Source organism: Cryptomeria japonica, chromosome 1 (genome assembly GCF_030272615.1).
Source record: "Cryptomeria japonica chromosome 1, Sugi_1.0, whole genome shotgun sequence".
Taxonomy (NCBI): domain Eukaryota; kingdom Viridiplantae; phylum Streptophyta; class Pinopsida; order Cupressales; family Cupressaceae; genus Cryptomeria; species Cryptomeria japonica.
The window spans coordinates 657,127,247-657,147,097 of record NC_081405.1 but is presented as its reverse complement, the minus strand read 5'-3'; the positions used below and the strand labels follow the sequence as shown (position 1 = coordinate 657,147,097).

Below are 19,851 nucleotides of genomic sequence, written 5' to 3'. Positions count from 1 at the left end.
TTCATCCCTATCTCGCCTACATATCTCTCTATATCTACCTTTCTCTACCTTTCTCTTCTCGTATACCTCTATCTCTCTTTCTCTTCCTCTCCATTTCTATCTCTCCCTCTCTCTATCTCTGCCTATTTCTCTCTATCCCTCTCCATCTCTATTTGTTTATATTTACTTCTCTATCTCTATCCCTACCCCGCTTTCTCTATATCTCCTTAAATCTCCATCTCTCTATCTCACAATATCCCCCTTCCTCTTCATGTTCCTATATATCTCTATTTCCCTCTCTGTATCCCTATATCTCTCAATCTTCATCTCTCTCTCTCTCTATTTATTTCTCTTTCTTCCTCTCTCCCCCTATATTCCTTTCTCCCCTTCTATCTCTAAACATTTCTCCCTCACTCTATCCAAATGCTTTTGTGTAAACTAACTAGAGTATTGGCAAGAAGTTGACGCATTGCATCATAGTTGTACTACTTGGCGAGTTTTATTGACTTAAACTTGCGAAAAAAACTCGGCGAGTCCATGACAAAAACTCAGCCACTACAGCACAAAACCAAAAAACATCAAAAACACAATTTAATTCATCATTTTAGCTTGCGTTTTTTGCTGAGAAGGGGGAAAAGTGACTCCAACTCTATTGCAAGGTGATTTTGAGCGATTCTTGTGAATTCCAAGTGGATTTGAAGGGAATTTTAGGTGGTTTTTCAAGAAAAATCAGATTCCTAGGTTCTTTTTTTATTTTTTTCCTATGCTTTTTTAAAACATTTTGTTTACTTTTTGTTGAATCTAGATGAGTTAGAAATCATTCCTAAGTAGTCTAAAATCTTTTTAAGTTATTTGAACAAGATTTAACACTAGTTTTGACAAGTTTTGTTTATTTTTTCACTATTTTTTTGAAGAATATCTAGTTTTCCAAAAAAAATCAAACCCTAATAGTTTTTTTTTTCTTTTCAAACTTTGAATGATGTTTAAGTTTTTTTCAACTTAGATAGTTTGCTATATTGTTTAACTAAAATGTTAAAAAAAAATTCACTTTGTATGTGTAGGTTAACTAAGCATTAATTATGGCAAGTTCTGATTGGCCACAAGAACCATGCCCATCTGGATATATAGGCACTCGTCCTAAAGGTGCTAGAGATAGGGCTTGGAGGTATGCCTATGAGGGACCGGATCCTGGGGTAGTCATTTGTATAAAGTATGAAAAAATACGTCATGGAGACATCAACCGCCTCAAATACCACCTTGCAGACATAGATAGGCATGATGCTAGAGAATGCATAGGGACCACTCCTAAAATAAAAAGACAAATGAATGCCCTACTTGCAGCTGGGGAACAGAAGAAATTGCAAAGGGAGAGGGCAAAGCTAGCCATGAGATCAACCATAGCTGAATCTCAAGGCGCTTCTATTGACATTGAAGAAGAACAAGAAGCACTTGAGGGCATAGTGGACTCTCAGCGTGGCCCACGTATCCGCAAACCCACCACCACCTCGCCCATCACTTTTGCTTCCTCTAGTTGAGTACCTGGCACTGACAGTGGCACTGTTGCATCACAATCAGGGTACATGGATGATTATTTTGTGCCCAAGAACACACCTGGAGCACAACCATCATTAGAGGCCACTAGATGGAATAGGGAGGCACAAGAGAAAGCCGACATTGCATGTGCTGATTTTTGGCAGTGTTCCACGGATGTTGGGGACGGGGAGACGGGGGGATGCGGGGACGGGCTTCGGGGACGAGGGGACAAAGGGAAAATGTTTCGGGGATAGGTTTCGGGGACGGGGGGACTTGGGCCTGGGAGGGGGAAACGTGTTTCCGTGGAACATTGATTTTTGGTACTTCAACAACATTCCATTCAATGTGGCAGACAATCCTTTTTGGCTGAATTTGGTGACCGCAATGACAGTTACAGGAAAGGGGTACAAGGCCCCTTCTCGCAAGAATTTGAGTAGGAGGTTAGTAAATTACTAAATAGTCCACTTGATTTCAAGTTTAATTGTTTTTTAGATTTCTTGTTTATTAAATCAAAATTGTGTACTCAGAACTAATTTAACTTTGTTCTTGTAGGTTGCCCACAAATGCAGTTGCTAGGGCAAAAGAAGTGGTGGAGGAACAAAAAATTGAATGGGCAAAATATAGCTGCACTATTCTTTCTGATGGGTGGACATATGGCAAGAACCGCACCGTCATTAATTTTTTGGCTGCTTGCAAGGAAAATGTAGTGTTCTTGAAATCGGTTGATGCCTCTAGCAAGGTGAAAAATGCAGAAACATTGGTTGGAATGTTGGAGCACGTTGTCATGGAGGTGGGAGTAGAGAATGTGGTGCAAATCATCATAGATGATGCAACAACATATGTGTCACTAGGTAGAATCCTTTTGAATTATCACCTTTAGCAATTTTTTCACCTGTTGTGGCTTTGTTTTTCTTGATTGCATCTTTCTTAAGAATAACTTCTTCTTTTGCAAGTAGAATCCTCCAAGAGAGGCACCCCACTCTTTTTTGGACACCTTATGTAGCACATGTCCTTGACGTTCTTTTGGAGGACATATGAAAACTTGAGTGGGTGACTCCAGTTGTGCAAGATGCAAGGAGGATCACCAAATATATTTACAATCACCCTTGGGTTCTAAATTTGATGAGAGAGCACACCAAAGGGAAAGATTTGGTGAGAGCAAGTGTCACAAGGTTTGCAATGATTTTCTTGACGTTGCAAAGCCTTCTTGTTGCATTGACTTCTTTGAAACAAATTTTGTGAGTGGAGCATGGCTAAGCTCACCATATTCAAACAAGCCTGAAGGAGAGGTTGTCGCATGCATAGTCTTCCACAACCAATTTGCACAAAGTATTGTAGAGATTGTGAAGGTAACTTCAAAACATTAATTTTTAATTATTCTTGATTCAAGTCTCTCATTACTAATTTGTAACTTCATTAATTAATCTTTTTATAATTTCTATTTTTCAATTGTAGGTGTCAGAGCCCTTGGTTAGAGTTCTTTGCTTGGTGGATGGGGATAAAACCCCAATGGGGTATATTTATGAGGTCATGGATAGGGCCAAGGAGTCTATCAAAAATTTCTACAAGGGGGATAGACTAAAATTTGATCCCATTTGGGAAATTATTGATAGGAGGTGGAACAATCAGCTCCACCAACCCATTCATGCAGCAAGGTACTTCCTCAACCCTCGTTTTAGGTTCGGGGGTTCTTACTCGGATCCTAATGGAGAGGTTATGGAGGGCCTCAGTACATGCATTGAGAGGATGCTACTCGATGTTAAGAAGAGAGACCTCAATTGTGGGCGAAGTCCAAAATTATGAAGAAGCAAGGGGTAAGCTATTCTCTTCAAAGTTGGCTAGGAGAGGAAGAACCACTCAAACCCCAGGTACAACATTTGCCATTTGGATTTTGGGATCTAAAGTGATTGATAAATTGATAAATTATGTTTTATTTTCTGTTTGCTTTCTAACTTTTCAAAAAGAAAATATTTTGCAGATGCTTGGTGGCAAAATTGGGGTGGAAATACCCCACATCTCAAAAAATTTGCCCTCAGAGTCTTATGTCAGCCTTGTAGTTCATCCAATTGTGAGCGCAATTGGAGCTTGTTTGAAGCAATCCACATGAAGAAGAGGAGCAAGTTAGTGCAGAAACGCCTCAATGACCTTGTCTTCGTGCAATATAATCTTCGATTGCGCGTAAAGAAGGTAGAGGAAGTAGAAGGTGGTCCAATTGACTTGGATAATATAGATCTTTATAGTGATTGGACATCACAAGAGCAGCCTCCATTGTTTTTTGAGGATGACATCACTGATTTCGAGAGGCAGGCTACGAAGAAGGAGGGGGGTGGATTTGGTTTCACGTTGGATGACATTGAGGAGGCAAAGGATGATGATGAGGAGTCATTGCCAGTGCCACAAGCAGGTGGAGACATAGCTTCAGCCAGGATGGAGGATGAGCCAGCCATACTGAGCGAGGAGGCACAGTCACGCGAGTCATGCCCACTGCAAACTTCTAGGACTAGACCCTCTAGTTCTACCTCTCCCCCACTTTTTTCTAGAGCTGGGAAAAGGAAGTTTTAATTGTAATGATGTATTTACTTTTGGATTTACAAAAACTATTTACTATTTTGCTTCTAGGCTTCCAGCCATCCGCATTCCTCATGAGGATGCGATTTTTTAGATACTTTGCATTTAAATATATCTAGAATCAGCTTGTTTCTTTTGTGTTCTCATTTATTGACTCATTGGATGCATCTTCTCATTATATTTTCAAGTTTTCCCGAGTTTTTTTTTCCAGGCCTTGCCAAGTTTTGTCGAGTGGCGAGTGGTTCAACTTTGCATTGCATCTCTTGTTTAAGATATGTTATTAAAAGAATCGGACTTATTTTATAGTATTATTTAAATTTACATAATATCTATTTGCTATTTTTTCATCTTTTGTAGTTTTAATAATATTATATATTTATGTGTTTTAGTTGTATTTTTACACTATTTTCATTAAGTATTGCATTCTATTGTATTTTCAATGTATTTTTGCTTTTTATTAAAAATTAAGTTGTTTTGATAATGATATTATATCACTAAGTATAAACATTCTGAAATATACTAGTTATGAGTTTAATAAATTGTGTTGTATGTCTTTTATATATGTATCGGGTCTTGAAAAACAGCCACAACTATATTCATATACATGTCCATGCAATTCTAGTCCATACTTTGCCTTGTCTCTAATTTTAGAGTGTGGACCTTGTTTACGTAATAATAGATATAACATGTTCAATCCACCCATTTACCAACTGCTTGAACATGGGATTTGTTTAAAATTAAAGATCTTCTTGCACTGTCGATTTTATGCTCTTGATTATTGCTTATATGGACATGACAATTTATAACAATCAGCTCACCAAATTGTGGTGTAATACATTGTCGGTTTCAACAAATTGATGATCAAGGTAGAAGCCACTGAGCCTAACAAGATTCCCAAATTGAAGTCTTTTTTTCATACATTGATATAGCACAAGATGGAACTGCATTTGAAACCAACTTAAGAATGACCCTCGCAATCGTTGACCTTATATAACTCAAGAAACGGTCAAAGCTGAATAGTTGTGATAATAAAGTGTCCTAATAAAAATCAATGTTCCACGAGCATTGGGGATGGGGGGACACGGGGACGCGTTTCCGGGACGTGGGGACAAGGGGACGTGTTTCCGGGACGGGGGGACCAAGGGCCTAAGTTTGGGGACGACGAGGAGACAGCGAGGGGACGGCGGCGGGGGGGTGGTAGGGTGGTGGTGCTGATATAGTTATACATATACATATAGTACTTGAAAAACTAGTTTTCAAAAGATGTATGACAATATTATAGTATAAGAATTACATTTCAAATGAGACTATAGGAAATTTGAAATAATAAATCTAAATACCAAGATTTCTAAGTTGTGTTGTTATATGGAGCCTAATCAGACTCGGAGGTTAGATTTTCCCTACTTCTATCAGCGCGGTTTCCACCTATATTTTTCAACGAGGGTTTGGGGGCAGCGCCCCCAAGTTGGGGTCAAGGGGCATCGCCCCTTACGAGGTCAAGGGGCAGGCTAGAAATACTTTTATTATTTTCTAAAGGCGTCGGATATTATTTTTCTATTGGCCCATGTCTAATTAGGGTTTACCCCTTGACCCCCAAAAAAGTCATTTTTTTTAATTTTAATTTTAAACATTGCATATACCTGGGGACGACAGGAGACGTTTGGGCGTCTCCCCGTCCCTTGAGAGACGTCTGCACGTCTCTCGAAGGACGGGGAGACGCCCAAACGTCTCCCAAGGAGACGTGGAGGCATCTCCATGTCTCTCTAGGAGACACGGAGACGTGGAGACGTCTCCCTGTCTTCGGAACGCTTGGATGGCGATGGTGGGATGGTGTGGGACGTTGCGTCCCCGTCCCCCTGTCCCAGAGACGTCCCCATCTCAAAGACGCAGCCAAAAAGGGGGGGGGACGCGTCCCCGTGGAACACTGATAAAAATAGTAAGTTAGCTATGGAACTAAAAAAAGTTGTAATAGCTATTAGCCTATTATTAATAAAAAAGCTTGAGGGCTAGTTTTACCAACCAAAAAAAATTGCAAATTCATTTCATAATCTCGATGAGATTGATTAACTAACTGCTCAATCCTAGAAAAAGATACAATTTGATAACATGAATTATAAACTGAAAGAGATTAAAGAATTAGCCAATATAATTTTTATTTGTAATAAATGCATCTTGTTGGAAAATACTATTCTTTGCAGCCTAATCTCCAACAAATGGATAACAGATACTCTGGAAAAATGCAGACCTTTTAAGTTTTAGTAGTTTCTCAAGTCTATTTGTATTCATAACCACTGCATATAGATTTGTAACATTATTGGAAACACAAAATCAGGTAAATCAATAAACTACTATAGAATTTTAAAAACAGGCAATAAAAGAGGTCACCTCATTTGGTTTTTTTGCTGCTAACAAAGCATTTGTAAGGCCACGCAGAACCTCAAGGGAGCTTCTACTTGATTTCTGAAAGCAAAGTTAGAACACGCCAGCAGTTTAAGTACAATGAGCAAAAAGCACATGTAATACTAAAAAACATCGAGCTTAACTTTCAATTATTTTGTATGTACATAATTTTATGCAACAAGGCCCAAGTTATCAAATCCTATTTGAGCTTTTTTATAGCTTCAGAACATGCATTTTTGCTAAACTAAATATTTTCTTGTTTATAAATATTTCCTATCACTTCACAAACTGTGTTGTTATCCTATTACTTAAAAATTTCAGAGCACATGCATGCTTAGTTCTGAAAAAGGCAAAATTATGAACAAGATTTACATTTCAAAGTTTTGACAGCATAATAGCTAAGTTAAAATATGATGTAATAAGCCACCGCAAGAAATATGCCCTTCTAACAATATTAAGCACATCAAAAGTAAGCAATTACCGTCATGGCACTTCGATACGCAACAACACTCCCATCATAATCTCCAAGTGCATATCGTACATCACCAAGCAATCGAAAAGCATCTGGATTTTCCGTACTTTTCTGGAAAGAAATAAAGTAATCAGATAGAAAAACAAAGCAAAAAACTTAAATAATTCCCAAAGGTTATGATTACTCTAGTTGTTATGGACAAGATAACATTATCAAGAAAACCGTGAGATATACAAACTTGAGTAAGCTTCTCAAGCAGAACGGAAGCTTCTCTGTATTCTCCCAATTCTGCGTGAGTAACAGCTGCCCCCTATCAAGTAAGAATGAAGATCACACAAAATCAACAAAACTAAAACAACCTGTTACTGTGACATGTCACAAAACTTCACATTGTTCTCCAAACAGAAAGATTATCAGAAAAGATAAGAGAAAACATTTAACAATAGAAAGTTAATTACAGCCTCCATACTCAAAAGATGGCTTTCAGTACAAAAATTTATGGCTATGTTTCTCAGTACCAACATATTTTGTCATGTCCCTGTATCCATTGATATATTTGATTGATAATAATAACTATTGATTAATAATAATATTTACTTGTTCACTTATTTTAAAGTATTCGGGAAAGAAAGTGATAATAGTGTAGACACCTAAAAATGTCTCATTGATCGCATACTAATTATTCGTCTACTTAATTAAGTAAATCTTTAATTATTTGATTAAACTAATTAGTTCTTTTGATTATCGCATTCAACACTTCTAATTATTCAATTTCTATTCTCAAATCAATTTAACCAATTAATCCTCTTCTACATATTAATTAAATATTCATTATTTGATTAATTGCGACATTATCCTTAGTTAAATAATCTTTATTATTTAATTAAAATTCCATTTATAATGTTTAAATAATTTCATTTAAATTATTTAAATTAATTAATTATTCCTCTAATTCCCCAAATTCTAATTTCAATTAATTCCAATTAATTTTATGTCATTTTCCCCAAATTCGAATTTCATATCATTTCACTTAATTTCATTTCTTCCAAATTAACATTTCACCAAACGTGAATTTCAGTTAATTTCATCTGCATTTCAGCACTCGAAAGTCCAAATTAAAATCCAATTTGAAAATGAAAATCAAATTCAATTTCAAAATCCTATAGCACATGTTGAAATCAAATTGATTGATCAAATTGGTTAACTCCTCAATCACCCATTTTCACTCAAAATCAACTTTTTATGACTAATCAATCATTTCAATCTTCTAATCCATCTGATCAGTTATCTCTCAATCAATTTAGTTAATTGACTAGTCTATTCAGTCTATTGGTTAATCAATTGAGTTCACTCTCCAATCAATCCTGTTAACAAATCAATCTATTGAGTTCACTGATCAATCAATTTTAGTTATCTATCAATCAACACTTAAGTTCAAATTCTCACCTCCTTTGTGTTGAAAATCTATAAATTCATTCCCTTTTCTCATTTTCAAGCTAGATCACAGCCTTCAAAATAGTTCCTAATCTATGCAGGAAATCAGTGCAATACCTAAGAGCCATTCAACAACAACTAAGGAGAAGAGCAATGGAAGCTACAATGCAATTGAGGGGGTTTTCAATTATGTCAATTGTTTAATTCTTTCATTTATGCATTTCATTTCATTGATTTGTGTTTAGAATTGCTTTGATAGTTAAGGATCTTGTGATCGTCCTTATTCGCTATTTGAGCATTTACGACATTCAAGCATGGAAACAATTGGTGAACCCGACGTGAACGATCAAATCTAACCTTCACTTTTTGTTTTATGTGGTTTTGCAAGTCCGTACGAACGCAAAAAATGCAGGTCCACAATCGACAGCACAAAAATTCGCAATTGATGTTAAAATCCCACGCAATTGCTATCAAAATCTCTCGCAATTGCTAAAATCCACCGCAATTGCCTGAAAGGGGCAAAAAAGCAATTTTTATTTGTCATTTCTTGATTAATTGGCCTTGCGCACCTAACCCATAAAAAAATTTAAATTCAGGAAAAATTCACTTTTTTGCATAAAATGTATCTAATCTGATTGCAGGAAAGGTGACTTTCAAAATTTCAGGTGCAAGGAGTGCAAGACAACATAAAAGACAACAAAGAACATACCAAGGGCTACTAAAGGTAGAAAGACAACTTCGTGAAATTGAAGAGGGAGAGGAAATCGCTCAATACCATAGAACTATCCATTGATTCCTTGCCAAATTCAACTTTTATGATGACATTGATGTGATGGCTCGCGTGGTTTGGAGTAACATCATTGCAGAATAAACTTATACCTTTTGTCTTTTACTTCCTTTTTGAATTAAAAAAAATTGTCACTTAACTAATCCGCAATTGACATGATAATACTACACAATTGCTCAGACATCAATTCGCGATTGCTATCACAGTAATTCGCAATTGACAGTATAATAATTCGCAATTGCTCAGAAGGTAATCCGCAATCGCTCAGAAGGTAATTCGCAATTGCAATTTAAGTTTTTCTTCATTCTGTCTTTTTGTTTTCCTGATTTCTGTCAAAATTACTCTCTGATTGCAAAAAGACAGAGCTCTGTAACCGAGGGAAAGATAGGCTAGATAGCCCACCATGTGTCTACTAACGTTATTTTCCTTTGCAAGGTTAGAGTAGAAAATTTTCTTTTGGTGTTGTTAAAAAGAACAAAACAAATTCTTTTCCTTACTTCACAAATTGCTATGAAGATTAAAAATGAACACCATGCCTATGTAGAATAGAAAATCATTGCAATTGAAGGATAAAAAGAATTTTGTTTTACGTGTCTTTGAAGTGATAGGTATTATGCTCCCCCCTTCAATGGGTGATCAGAAAACCAGACCCTCTTCTTTTATGCTTTCATTTAATTTATGTAATTACATCCTTTAGAGGGCCTACCTTCCCAAGTTGTCTTGAGGGGGCCGGTGTGAAGGGAACGACCCAAGTGATTACGGCTAAAGCCAAGCATTCTAACTCACTCTAATCAAATCGCCTTTTGAGATGAAAATCTCTAGGGACGGAGCATATTTGAGTTTATCTCATATCAAGCACTTTGTAGGGCCTTGAGGTCTCAATCACGCTTGCGTGACTACATCTTGCTCGGTACTTTGTTGGACTATAGGCCTCAATTGTGCTTGCGCGACTTCAAAGAGTATATTTGAACGGAAGCTTGATTAAAAACCATAGCAATAGAGGCCCAACTGAGTCAATAACCAGACACTTGGATTATCACAATGCAAGGGTGGGGAAGAATCCGCCCTCAAGACACTCACAATATATCTCCCAGGATAACGGGCCAATTGAGGAGCAATCTTCTTCAGTCTAGTTTCCGAACAAAGGCAAAAAAACGGGCGCACCTTAGGGTGTGACAAGGTTATTTGAGCTGACGGAGTATCAAGTTGTGGGCTATGATAATACTTGTGACGTTTTGACCTTAGGAGAGTCTGCTTGATGTGCTATCGAATTGCCAAAATACTATCGAAAACAAAATGGGGTCTTGAAAAAGATCTCAACATTCATGAGGATTTGAAAAAATCCTTTAAACAAGTGCTCTCTTTGTTTAGTTTAGATTGTTTTCTTTGCTTGCTATTGTGTCTTTGCAACATTAATATCAACAAGATCAAAACCCTCAACCAAGTCAAGTTTCAACATCAACAAGATCAAATCCCTCAACAAAGTCAAGTTTCAACATCAACAAGATCAAACCCCTCAACAAAGTCAAGTTTCAATATCAACAAGATCAAAACCCCACAGCAAACAAGCTTGTCAAGATCAACAAATCAATCAAACATTGCAAGATTCTAGAAATGGAGAAAACATCTTACATGTTGTAATCTTAGGTCCAAACCAATCAAGCAAACATCATGAATTGGCGTTATACACTTCATAGGGAAGGTGAACAATTCATCCCCTCCATTCCTATTCCATCACCATCCATAGAAATCTTAGCTCAACAAATCAATACTTTGCAGCAACAAATGATAGACATGACTAGTCCTAGCAACCATAGGGGCTGATTAGAAAATATGATGAGGGAGGTAATAACCACGACGGAATCATTATCAGGCCAACCTTCTTCTTGCGAGACCATTCAAACATGCCAACCTTCATTCTTCAAAAAAATCGTTCCTACCTCAGTTCAACCAGCATTAGAGTCATGTAAACCTTCTTTTTCTTTCAACACAACATATCAATCATACCAATCATATCAACCCAACATTCAAAGTACCTCTTTCAACCAAAATCAAACCCCTTTCAACCAAAATCAAATCCCTTTCAACCAAAGTCCAAATCAACCATATCTATCCACCATTTCATCATCCTCTGAAGTCACACAAGACCAATTCATACCATCTCTATCCAATAACACAGTCTCCCAAGGGCTATCCATCGCACAAATCCAATCTAACTCAAGTCCTAATTCAGAGGATCTCATTCAAAATTCTTCCTCATCATACCAAAGTGTTGGAACCTTCCAAAAATCTCCCATGCAAACTCCTTCCCCATGTCAAGAGGACAATCCAAAATTAGAAGAAATCAGGCATGAAACATTTGGTGCCTTCACGCAGGATGAAACAAATCAAGATCAAGAACAAACCCTTCCATCCTACCCAATTTTTTATCAAGATCCAACCTATCAAGAATCCTATGATGATCCCCTCATCCTTTTCTATTCCACTCGTAATAACACCCTTGTTTCTCAAGAGCAAGACATTCTTTCAAGTCCCATCCAGCATCCACCTCTCAAGCAAGGTCAGGACATACCTTCCATCCTTCCTAATAATCTCTTTCCAAGTCAAGATCAAAGCATCCCTTCACATTCATGTCCTAAACAAGATCCCATGATTTCTCCAGATCCTAATCAAGATCCCTCCATCCCTTCATTTCCATTTCTCTCAAAAGATTCCCTCTCAAATGAATCTACCATTTCTCTCACAAGATTCCCTCATGATACCAATGCCTCTACACAAGTTGTTCATGAACCCCTCATCAATGAAATCACCAATCCAAATCATACTACATAGGGCAACTTGTCAACAATTGTATGTGCGCCATCATCAAATGCCAATGTGGTGACAAAAACAGACATAGCACCAACCAATGAGATCAACACCTGGTTGGCTTCATCATACTCTTCAAGTGCATCAATAAAAACAGGCATAGCACCCACTCATGTCACAACTTCGAAACCAAAATCTATATGCCTCATACACCCACACTTGATAGACTGGGGGCAAGAAGATCTACCACAGCTGGATTGGTTTGAAAATAGGGAGGCCATAGTAGAAACTGTACATGAAAGACTCCCAACTGAATATCCTATTGAAAAAGACAGATTCATCCAACTCTTCAAACAAAGACCAATGAATTATCTACACAAAGTTCATACCAACTCAATAACAACATGCACCTAAAAAGATATTACATCTAAGGGTGGGTTCATTTCAATTTTCAGTACTACATTTGCATATTTCTTTACTGCATTGCCTATCTTCATTTCAAAGTACATCATAGTTGATTGCATATCACCATTGCACAACATATAGCCGCATATCATTATTGCTTTCTCATATAGTTGCATATCATTATTGCTTTCTCATATAGCTCCATCAATAAAAACATGATAATTGTCTGAGTCATTCACCTATCTGCACTGAAAGGAACGAAGGTTGTCTCATTTCCTAGATACTTGTTCATGAAGTCTTTAGGAGGCCTTTCGTCATTCATCTTCAAAGTCACCTTGTGATTAAGCTTTATCCTTGGTTGGGTAGAAGTTTCACTATCAAGTCTTGTTACACAAAATCTATCGATTGCTATATCTCACACATTAATCAATAGCTCTAAGTCATTACAAATACCTAGCTGGTCATGTGGCTAGTGAAAAATCCAAAATTCTACTTCAGCGCCGTTGTAATTGTCATACCTACATATGTTTCATTACTTACAAGTCAAGGCAAAAAAATGAAGAAAAAGAAAAGAAAAATACTATGCCAATATCTATCTCAAGGCAAAATAAACAATGATATATTACTGAAATATTATGCATACAAGTGCGACAATAAAAGCTTGACTATGGGAACATGCAAATAACTCCATCAAGGATATGAACGCCTGCTGGCAATGGAGCAATATTTGAGAGCTTACAGTGCATAACCTAGTTGGAGCCCTAAAAGCTTGCTGGCAACGAGGCTCTATCCAAGATGCTTTTGAAGTTAGAATAACTCACGTAGCTAGCCACATAGGATTCCAAGGGTCTTTGATGGTTATAAGAGTCAAAATGAATTCAAATGCACACACATTGGCAAAAGAAGATCAAAGTTTCAAGAATTGATGGAGAAGTTTTTCACGCATCCATTCATAAATCTTGGCTACACAATGTGTTAGATTGGATGATCTAAAGCCTTTTGAGAACGGATTGAACTCCTATCTCTGAAACGTTTCACACCTTCAATTCAATCAGTGCATTTTAGAATGAGGGGCACACATAGTCATCCTTGTTTGAATAGGTACTACATCTTCAGTTCGCATACTGCATTAGCATAATTTGCATTTGAAAAATTCATTGTCTCCACCACATTCTGCAGATCATCATATCATACAGGTTTGCATACTTGGGGGCATAACTGAAAAAATCAAAACATTCAAATAAAGTGCTGAAAAAATCCTAAAAATCGCAAAAAGTCCTGAAAAAATCAAAACATTCAGATAAAGTCCTGCAAAAATCAAAACATTTAGATAAAGTCCTGAAAAAATTCACCAAAAACATTCAAATATCGATCCACAAAATAAAAAAACATTTAAAAATCAATTAAAAAAACTTGCAATAAGTTGTCTCGCAAGAATCAAACACCCTAGCAAAAATCTAGCAAACACTTCGCACGAAGTTAAAACAAAGGATACGACTATCTTGTCAAAACATCTGCAATCAAGTTGATCAACTGTCTAATCTATCGAATCACTATCAAACTATCAACATGATCAACATCTTGTCTTAAAAAGAATCAGTACACTCAAAACCAAACAGGTCAATCTTAAACGGGTTCCAAAACTTCTAAAGACCAAACATTATCAAAATCACATCAAACATATCAGAGCAAAGACACAATCAGTCCAACTGCTGAGTTTTGTCTATTTTGGTTGAATCTTTAGATCAAATTGGCAAAGATCATTACTTTTAGCAACTAAATGAGTCAAAACTCGCCTACGATTGTAAAAATGGCTCGACATGCCAAAAAAGCCCATTAAACATTCAAACAAACACACTATTTACAACATTTTTCCATCAAGGAGAGACGACCAAAAGGGATTTTTTGATGAATTTCAAAGGCAAATTTGAAGCATGGGTAGGGTTTTTTCTTTTAACATTTTACTTCATTTTGGCTACAAAAATGTTGCATCTAGGTTAAAAAAAAATCATCATATGCTAAAACTAAGTAGTATTTTTGCATTTAAATTCAAAAAAAAAATTATCTCTATCTTTGTTGGTGTGAATAACATTTTGTACCCAGTAAGGTGTTGTACCTAGCTAGTCCATATTAGGGGACTTATTACATGACTTAAGTTTACTTAGTTCTAAGTGCTCTTCGAGAAGTTTTAGTTGTCTTGAAAAGATCTTATCATATCTTATCTTTATGAATTTCTTTTAATTCTAGTTACCTAGGTCATTTAATAATTGATTGAGGTAGTTGTCTGATTGTATAGGACTAAAACATGTCAACATCTTTTCTAATACTACCTCTCACCTTGCCTTTATAAGCAAGGCCTCTCATGTACATTTTCATTCATTTAAGTATCCATTATCAACCAGCTCTTCTCTCTCTTGTATAAGTTATTTTGGTCTTGTAAATATTCTTGGAGGTCTCGCCATTCTTTGTAGATTGATATTCATTAGATTCCTCATTCACTTCATTTGTCATGTTTTTGGGTTGACTTTGATCATGATTATGTTGTTGCTTATTCAAGCTTCGAAACTTCTACTAAATTTTCAGAGACACATTTTGAGACTTCTTACCTCCTTTTAGTTGGACATAGAGTGGCTTCTTCATCATCCTATGGACTTGTTTCTTCCTAAGGGAAGATGTGTTGCTTGCAGGCATTAGATCAGCTTTTGTTTTCAAGCATTTTTCATTGGCATTGGAGCTTCTTCATTGTTGGGGGGCTATCTTGTCTCTCCTTTTCCCTCTTATGGGGGAGTCATTGATTGTATATTCATAATAGATGTAGTCCTTGACGGATTTCATTGAGTTCTCCATACATCATCTGTTTTGTATCTTTTCTCTCATTTGGAGAGGAGTTTTGTCCCAATGGGCTTTCTCCTTTTCTCTTGTTATGTGAGATTTGCAATGTAAATGGGTACCTAACATGGATTTGTAGTCGGAACCTATAATAATATTACATTTTTGCACGATAATCTACTCCCTAAATTGCACTTAAGGGGGGGTGTTTGTGTGAATAAGGTTTTGTGCCTAGTAAGGTGTTTTGTACCTAACTAGTTCCTACTAAGGGACTTATTCACATGACATAAGTTTACTTAGGTCCTAGGTGTTCTTCTAGTAGTCTGAGTTGTCTAGATAAAATGTTACCATATCTTATCATTATGACTTTTAATTAATTATAGTTAGCTAGGTCATTTAATAATTGATTGAGGTAGTTGCCTCATTGTATAGGATTAAAGCACATGTCAACATCTTGTTTGATCCTACCTCTTACCTTGCCTTTATAAGAAAGGCCTCTCATGTAAATTTTCACCCTTTCAAGCATCCATAATAAGAAAACTATTCTTGGCATTCTCTCTCTTGTGGAAGTCATTTTGGTCTTCTAGGTATTTCCAGGGGTGTTGACTCCTATAGTTTTTTATTATTTCATTTTCCGATATTTTTAATATTTTCACTATTTTTTCATATCCAAATTATTTTTTTATGTTAATCAAAATGTTTAGAATCTTTAGATTAGATTAAATTCTTACTAATTTAAACTAACTTACATTGATTTAAACTAATTTTAGGCTGATTTCTTGTGATTTATATATAATTTGACTTTTTTTTTTGTATTCAAAAATTAAAATGTTGTGCTTTCACTTTGTATGTTACATCAAATAATGGCAAATAGAAAGGATTTTGCATAAGATTTAGCCTCAAACTCCACTCCTTCGGTGCCACCACTGCTTTCAGGCACTCCTTCTAGAGAAGCTAGATACCTGCTTGGATATATACCTATCTAGGACAGGATCTTGGAATAGTTTGTTTGCATTAAATGTACAAAATTACTTCATGAAGGCAAAAATTGCCTTAAATACCATCTTGTAGGCATTATTCATCACAAGGCTAAGCCTTGTCCTCACAACACCAAAGAGATAAAATGAGAGATGAATACCTTGCTTTCAACTGCAAAAAAAAAATTGCACAAAGATAGGACAAAGGCAGCCCTAGCAACATCCACATCTAGTGGTCATGGTGCTCAAGTCCAACTAGAATCAAATGAGAATATGGCATGCTGTAAAGTGCCTTGGCAAATTTGATGTAAACCCCTGATCTTTTGCCTTAGACAATTTGACAAACACATTGCCTGCAACCTGGATGCTTGCTGGTTGGGTGTTTCTATTTATATTGTTTTGGTTTTGTATACTGCAATTGATGTTGTTTTTTTCTTAATGCTTCTAACAATGCAAGATTGACTAGCAATGATATAGAAATGATATGCCAACTGTTTATTTATATGACTTTTCACATGCATATAAGTGACTGAAAATATTAACTACAGCTACTTGGCAAATTATCAAACACTTGGCATGCATCTATTCAACCCAATATGAGGTACAACAAAAGACACACAGCTAATTGACATATAGACAAACATGTGCCATGCAACCTTGTATCTCCTTCTTAGATGCAAACCAAGTATAATGCTGATATACAACTGATCTAAATGCAACACCAAGACTCTTGGCTTACTATCAAAGGCCGTTCCAATGACTAATATAAAATGTGCACCTACAGCACTATTGATGGCAGCGATCAGATATATTCCATTAGACAATAAAAATGCAAGAAATGAACCTAGAGTAATATGCTATTATAAATTGATGATGCCAAGGGAGACCTAGCAGCAATGAAGATGCCTCCGCAATGAAGAAATATGCTCAAGTCCCAAGGCGCTTTGACCTTAAGAAGACACGCTAGCCCTAGAAAAACGTACGGCTAGGCCTTGAGAAGATGTATGGCCCTGGATATGTGTGTCAGCAATTCATAAATCCAACCTTCAAGATTTATCTACTCTTTGAATGATTTTGGCCTATGGATGAAACCAACCCCTAGCAATAATTCAGCTGGTATCTCACAGCCTCAAAATTGCACAAACACTGAAGAGTTTCCGTTCTCCAATGCTGAAATGTTGAAACCCTTGGTCTCAAGCTCATAGACAAACTTCATCGAAATGTTCAAGTGTTCAATGAACAAATAATTCATTAAGGCCCTTTTATAACTTCTCCAATATGGCTCGATTTTCCCAAAAAGCATTTAATATTTCATTAATTCATTAAATGCCTCACCTAGGCCATTTTTAATAAGTACAAAGTGGGCATCCAACTTATGTATTAAAAATTGACTTTATTTCATTAAATGTCCCTTATAATATAAAGTCCAAATATAAATCATTATTTTTTTTTTTTTTTGATCGATAATTGGCCGAAGCCTGAATAGCTTTTGACTGGAGCTATGAACCAATGGGGACACAGTAGGGGGCCTCATCCCCATTACATATCTTTGAATTATTATTATTATTCTGTTTGATTAGATTGAACCCAAGACCTTCCCCATCTTATGGAAGGCCAAGGGTCACAACTTAGAATTCCACTTCAGATGTCCCTATTGGGAATTGAACTTGGGTCTCCACAATGAGAATCCAGTGTTTTAACCAGTTAAGCTCAACCCCTTGGACCAAATATAAATCATTATTATTCACTTATAATTAATTATTATTAAAGTATAACTTTAATAATAATTAAAATATCATAACTCCAATAATACCCATTATTTCTCAATTCTGCAAACACCATAGGGTAGCCCACTGCATCCACTATTCATCTGGATGCCTTACCAAAATTAGTAAGGTTAACAACCCACTAACTTACTATAAATAGTAAGTACCCTGAAACGGAGCCAAAAACCTTTGAATAACACTGCCTCAAAAGGAACCAAAGGTCTAGAGACGAGAAACACTATCAACTGCCACCTGAGGAGCCAAAAAACTCCACAACAGGGTCCTCTAATCATCAGTATTAGCCTACAAGGACCCAGTCATAGGCTGAATCCATTAACTCTGATGCACGCTCAAAATGGGGACATTACACATGCCAACGCGTAGTGGGCTCTCTATTTGGTCCATGCATCCAAGGAAAATCCACCTCTACATAAACACCTTCAAGTGCGTGCAAGCAACAGCGCCTACACCTACAAAAACACGCCACATTTTTCTTCTGCGCAAAAACGCAAGATTGTGACACATTGCACTCACTCAACTGTTGGATCTCATAAAGGGAAAAAGGTCATGTCGCTTTAAAAGGCAAGTTTTAAAGCTCTACCAAGATGCATCTCCGCCATCCAATCAAGTCAATCAATAATCCAAATTTAAAAGGGCAAACAGCGAACCACAATCATCTGCCTCGTCTGTATGAACATTAATGTCATCCTAAGATGGTGTTAAATCAATTTCTGCCAGGTTTTTTGCATTCAATTGTGATTTGAATTGCCTCCAGAGCCCTTGCAAGCACCTTGTGACTTTGAGCTATCAAGGTGAAGTTGCAAAATCAATTTCCGTAGCAACTTAGGGCTCTACTATGTGATACAACTAGTAACTCAAATTTTCATGCTTCTGCCCTAATTTGATTTGCAAGCGACAAAATTTTGTAACCTTTAGCTGCTTGAGTTAAATTTGGGTGTTAGGTGTCCTAAATTTGTCTCTACAAATCCCTAGAGTATAACATCGGTAGAATCCTCAAAGGGTACTATAAGAAAATTGCATGAAGACATTATTGCACAATTGTCTGGTTCTTCCAACACTAGTTAAAAAGCCCAGGGGTCTAGAATAATCCAAGATTTCTTTGTTGATGGTTGTGTTGGTTGTAGAGATGTTGTTATCACTCCCATTGGCTTTTCTTTGTTCAAACAAAGATACAACAAGGCTAAGGCCAAAATCCTACTATGCAATATTTTGTGGTATAATTTGGGGAGAATGGCGGTTCCAAATGTTTTTGTTAATGTTGCCCTAATCGTAATGTCCCCACTTTGAAATAAATTTAATAATAAATAATAATAATAATGAAATTAAAATACAAATGAATAAAAAATTAAAAAATTAAATTAAAATATAAAAGAATATAATTAAACTTTAATTAAGTCAATGAATGGTCACAAGACATAAAATGAAAAGTTGTGACTCCCTCAAACATGAGATATAAAAGGGAGGATGAATGAATGAATGTTTTTAATCACGTCCACGAGGCCAAGCAGCCTATGGGACCCACAAATAGCCAGCGAAGAAAACCTATATATCCAAAACACAACACCTATATTTCCTTTTCTTTTTGCATCTTGGATCTTCTACTGTGTATCTTCACCAGAAAATCTGCAACCCTTATTATCTTCTCTTTGAACAAATCACCCAAGCCGTTCCCTTTCAATGCCTCAATATAATTGATCCAGTTGTCCTTGTAAGCTGAACATTCCATGATGTAATGCCATTTTGTCTCAACCGCATCTTGAGTGCAATATCTACACCGTCTATCTGCCCACTCCTCTTTGGGTATCATCTATCTTCTGGTCTCACATCTAAGCTGGTGCGAACTTGTTCTTATCTGAGCGATTAGCATTTTTT

The 19,851-nt window shown here is 36.5% G+C and overlaps 1 protein-coding gene across 5 annotated transcripts in view; it reads right to left on the bottom strand.

Annotated features, from left to right (window-relative positions):
- Window positions 1-19,851, bottom strand: part of LOC131050449 (uncharacterized) — a 256,321-nt gene that overhangs the window by 103,665 nt on the left and 132,805 nt on the right. For all 5 annotated transcript variants that reach the window (XR_009106948.2, XM_057984628.2, XM_057984626.2 and 2 more), the window contains 3 exons: window positions 7,191-7,262; window positions 6,962-7,063; window positions 6,466-6,540 (listed from right to left, as the gene is read on the bottom strand). Coding sequence is in view for 4 of the 5 variants with exons in the window: in XM_057984628.2 (XP_057840611.2) it covers window positions 6,466-6,540; window positions 6,962-7,063; window positions 7,191-7,262 (249 nt within the window). In the remaining variant the exon portion in view is untranslated. The remainder of the gene's footprint in view (window positions 1-6,465; window positions 6,541-6,961; window positions 7,064-7,190; window positions 7,263-19,851) is intronic.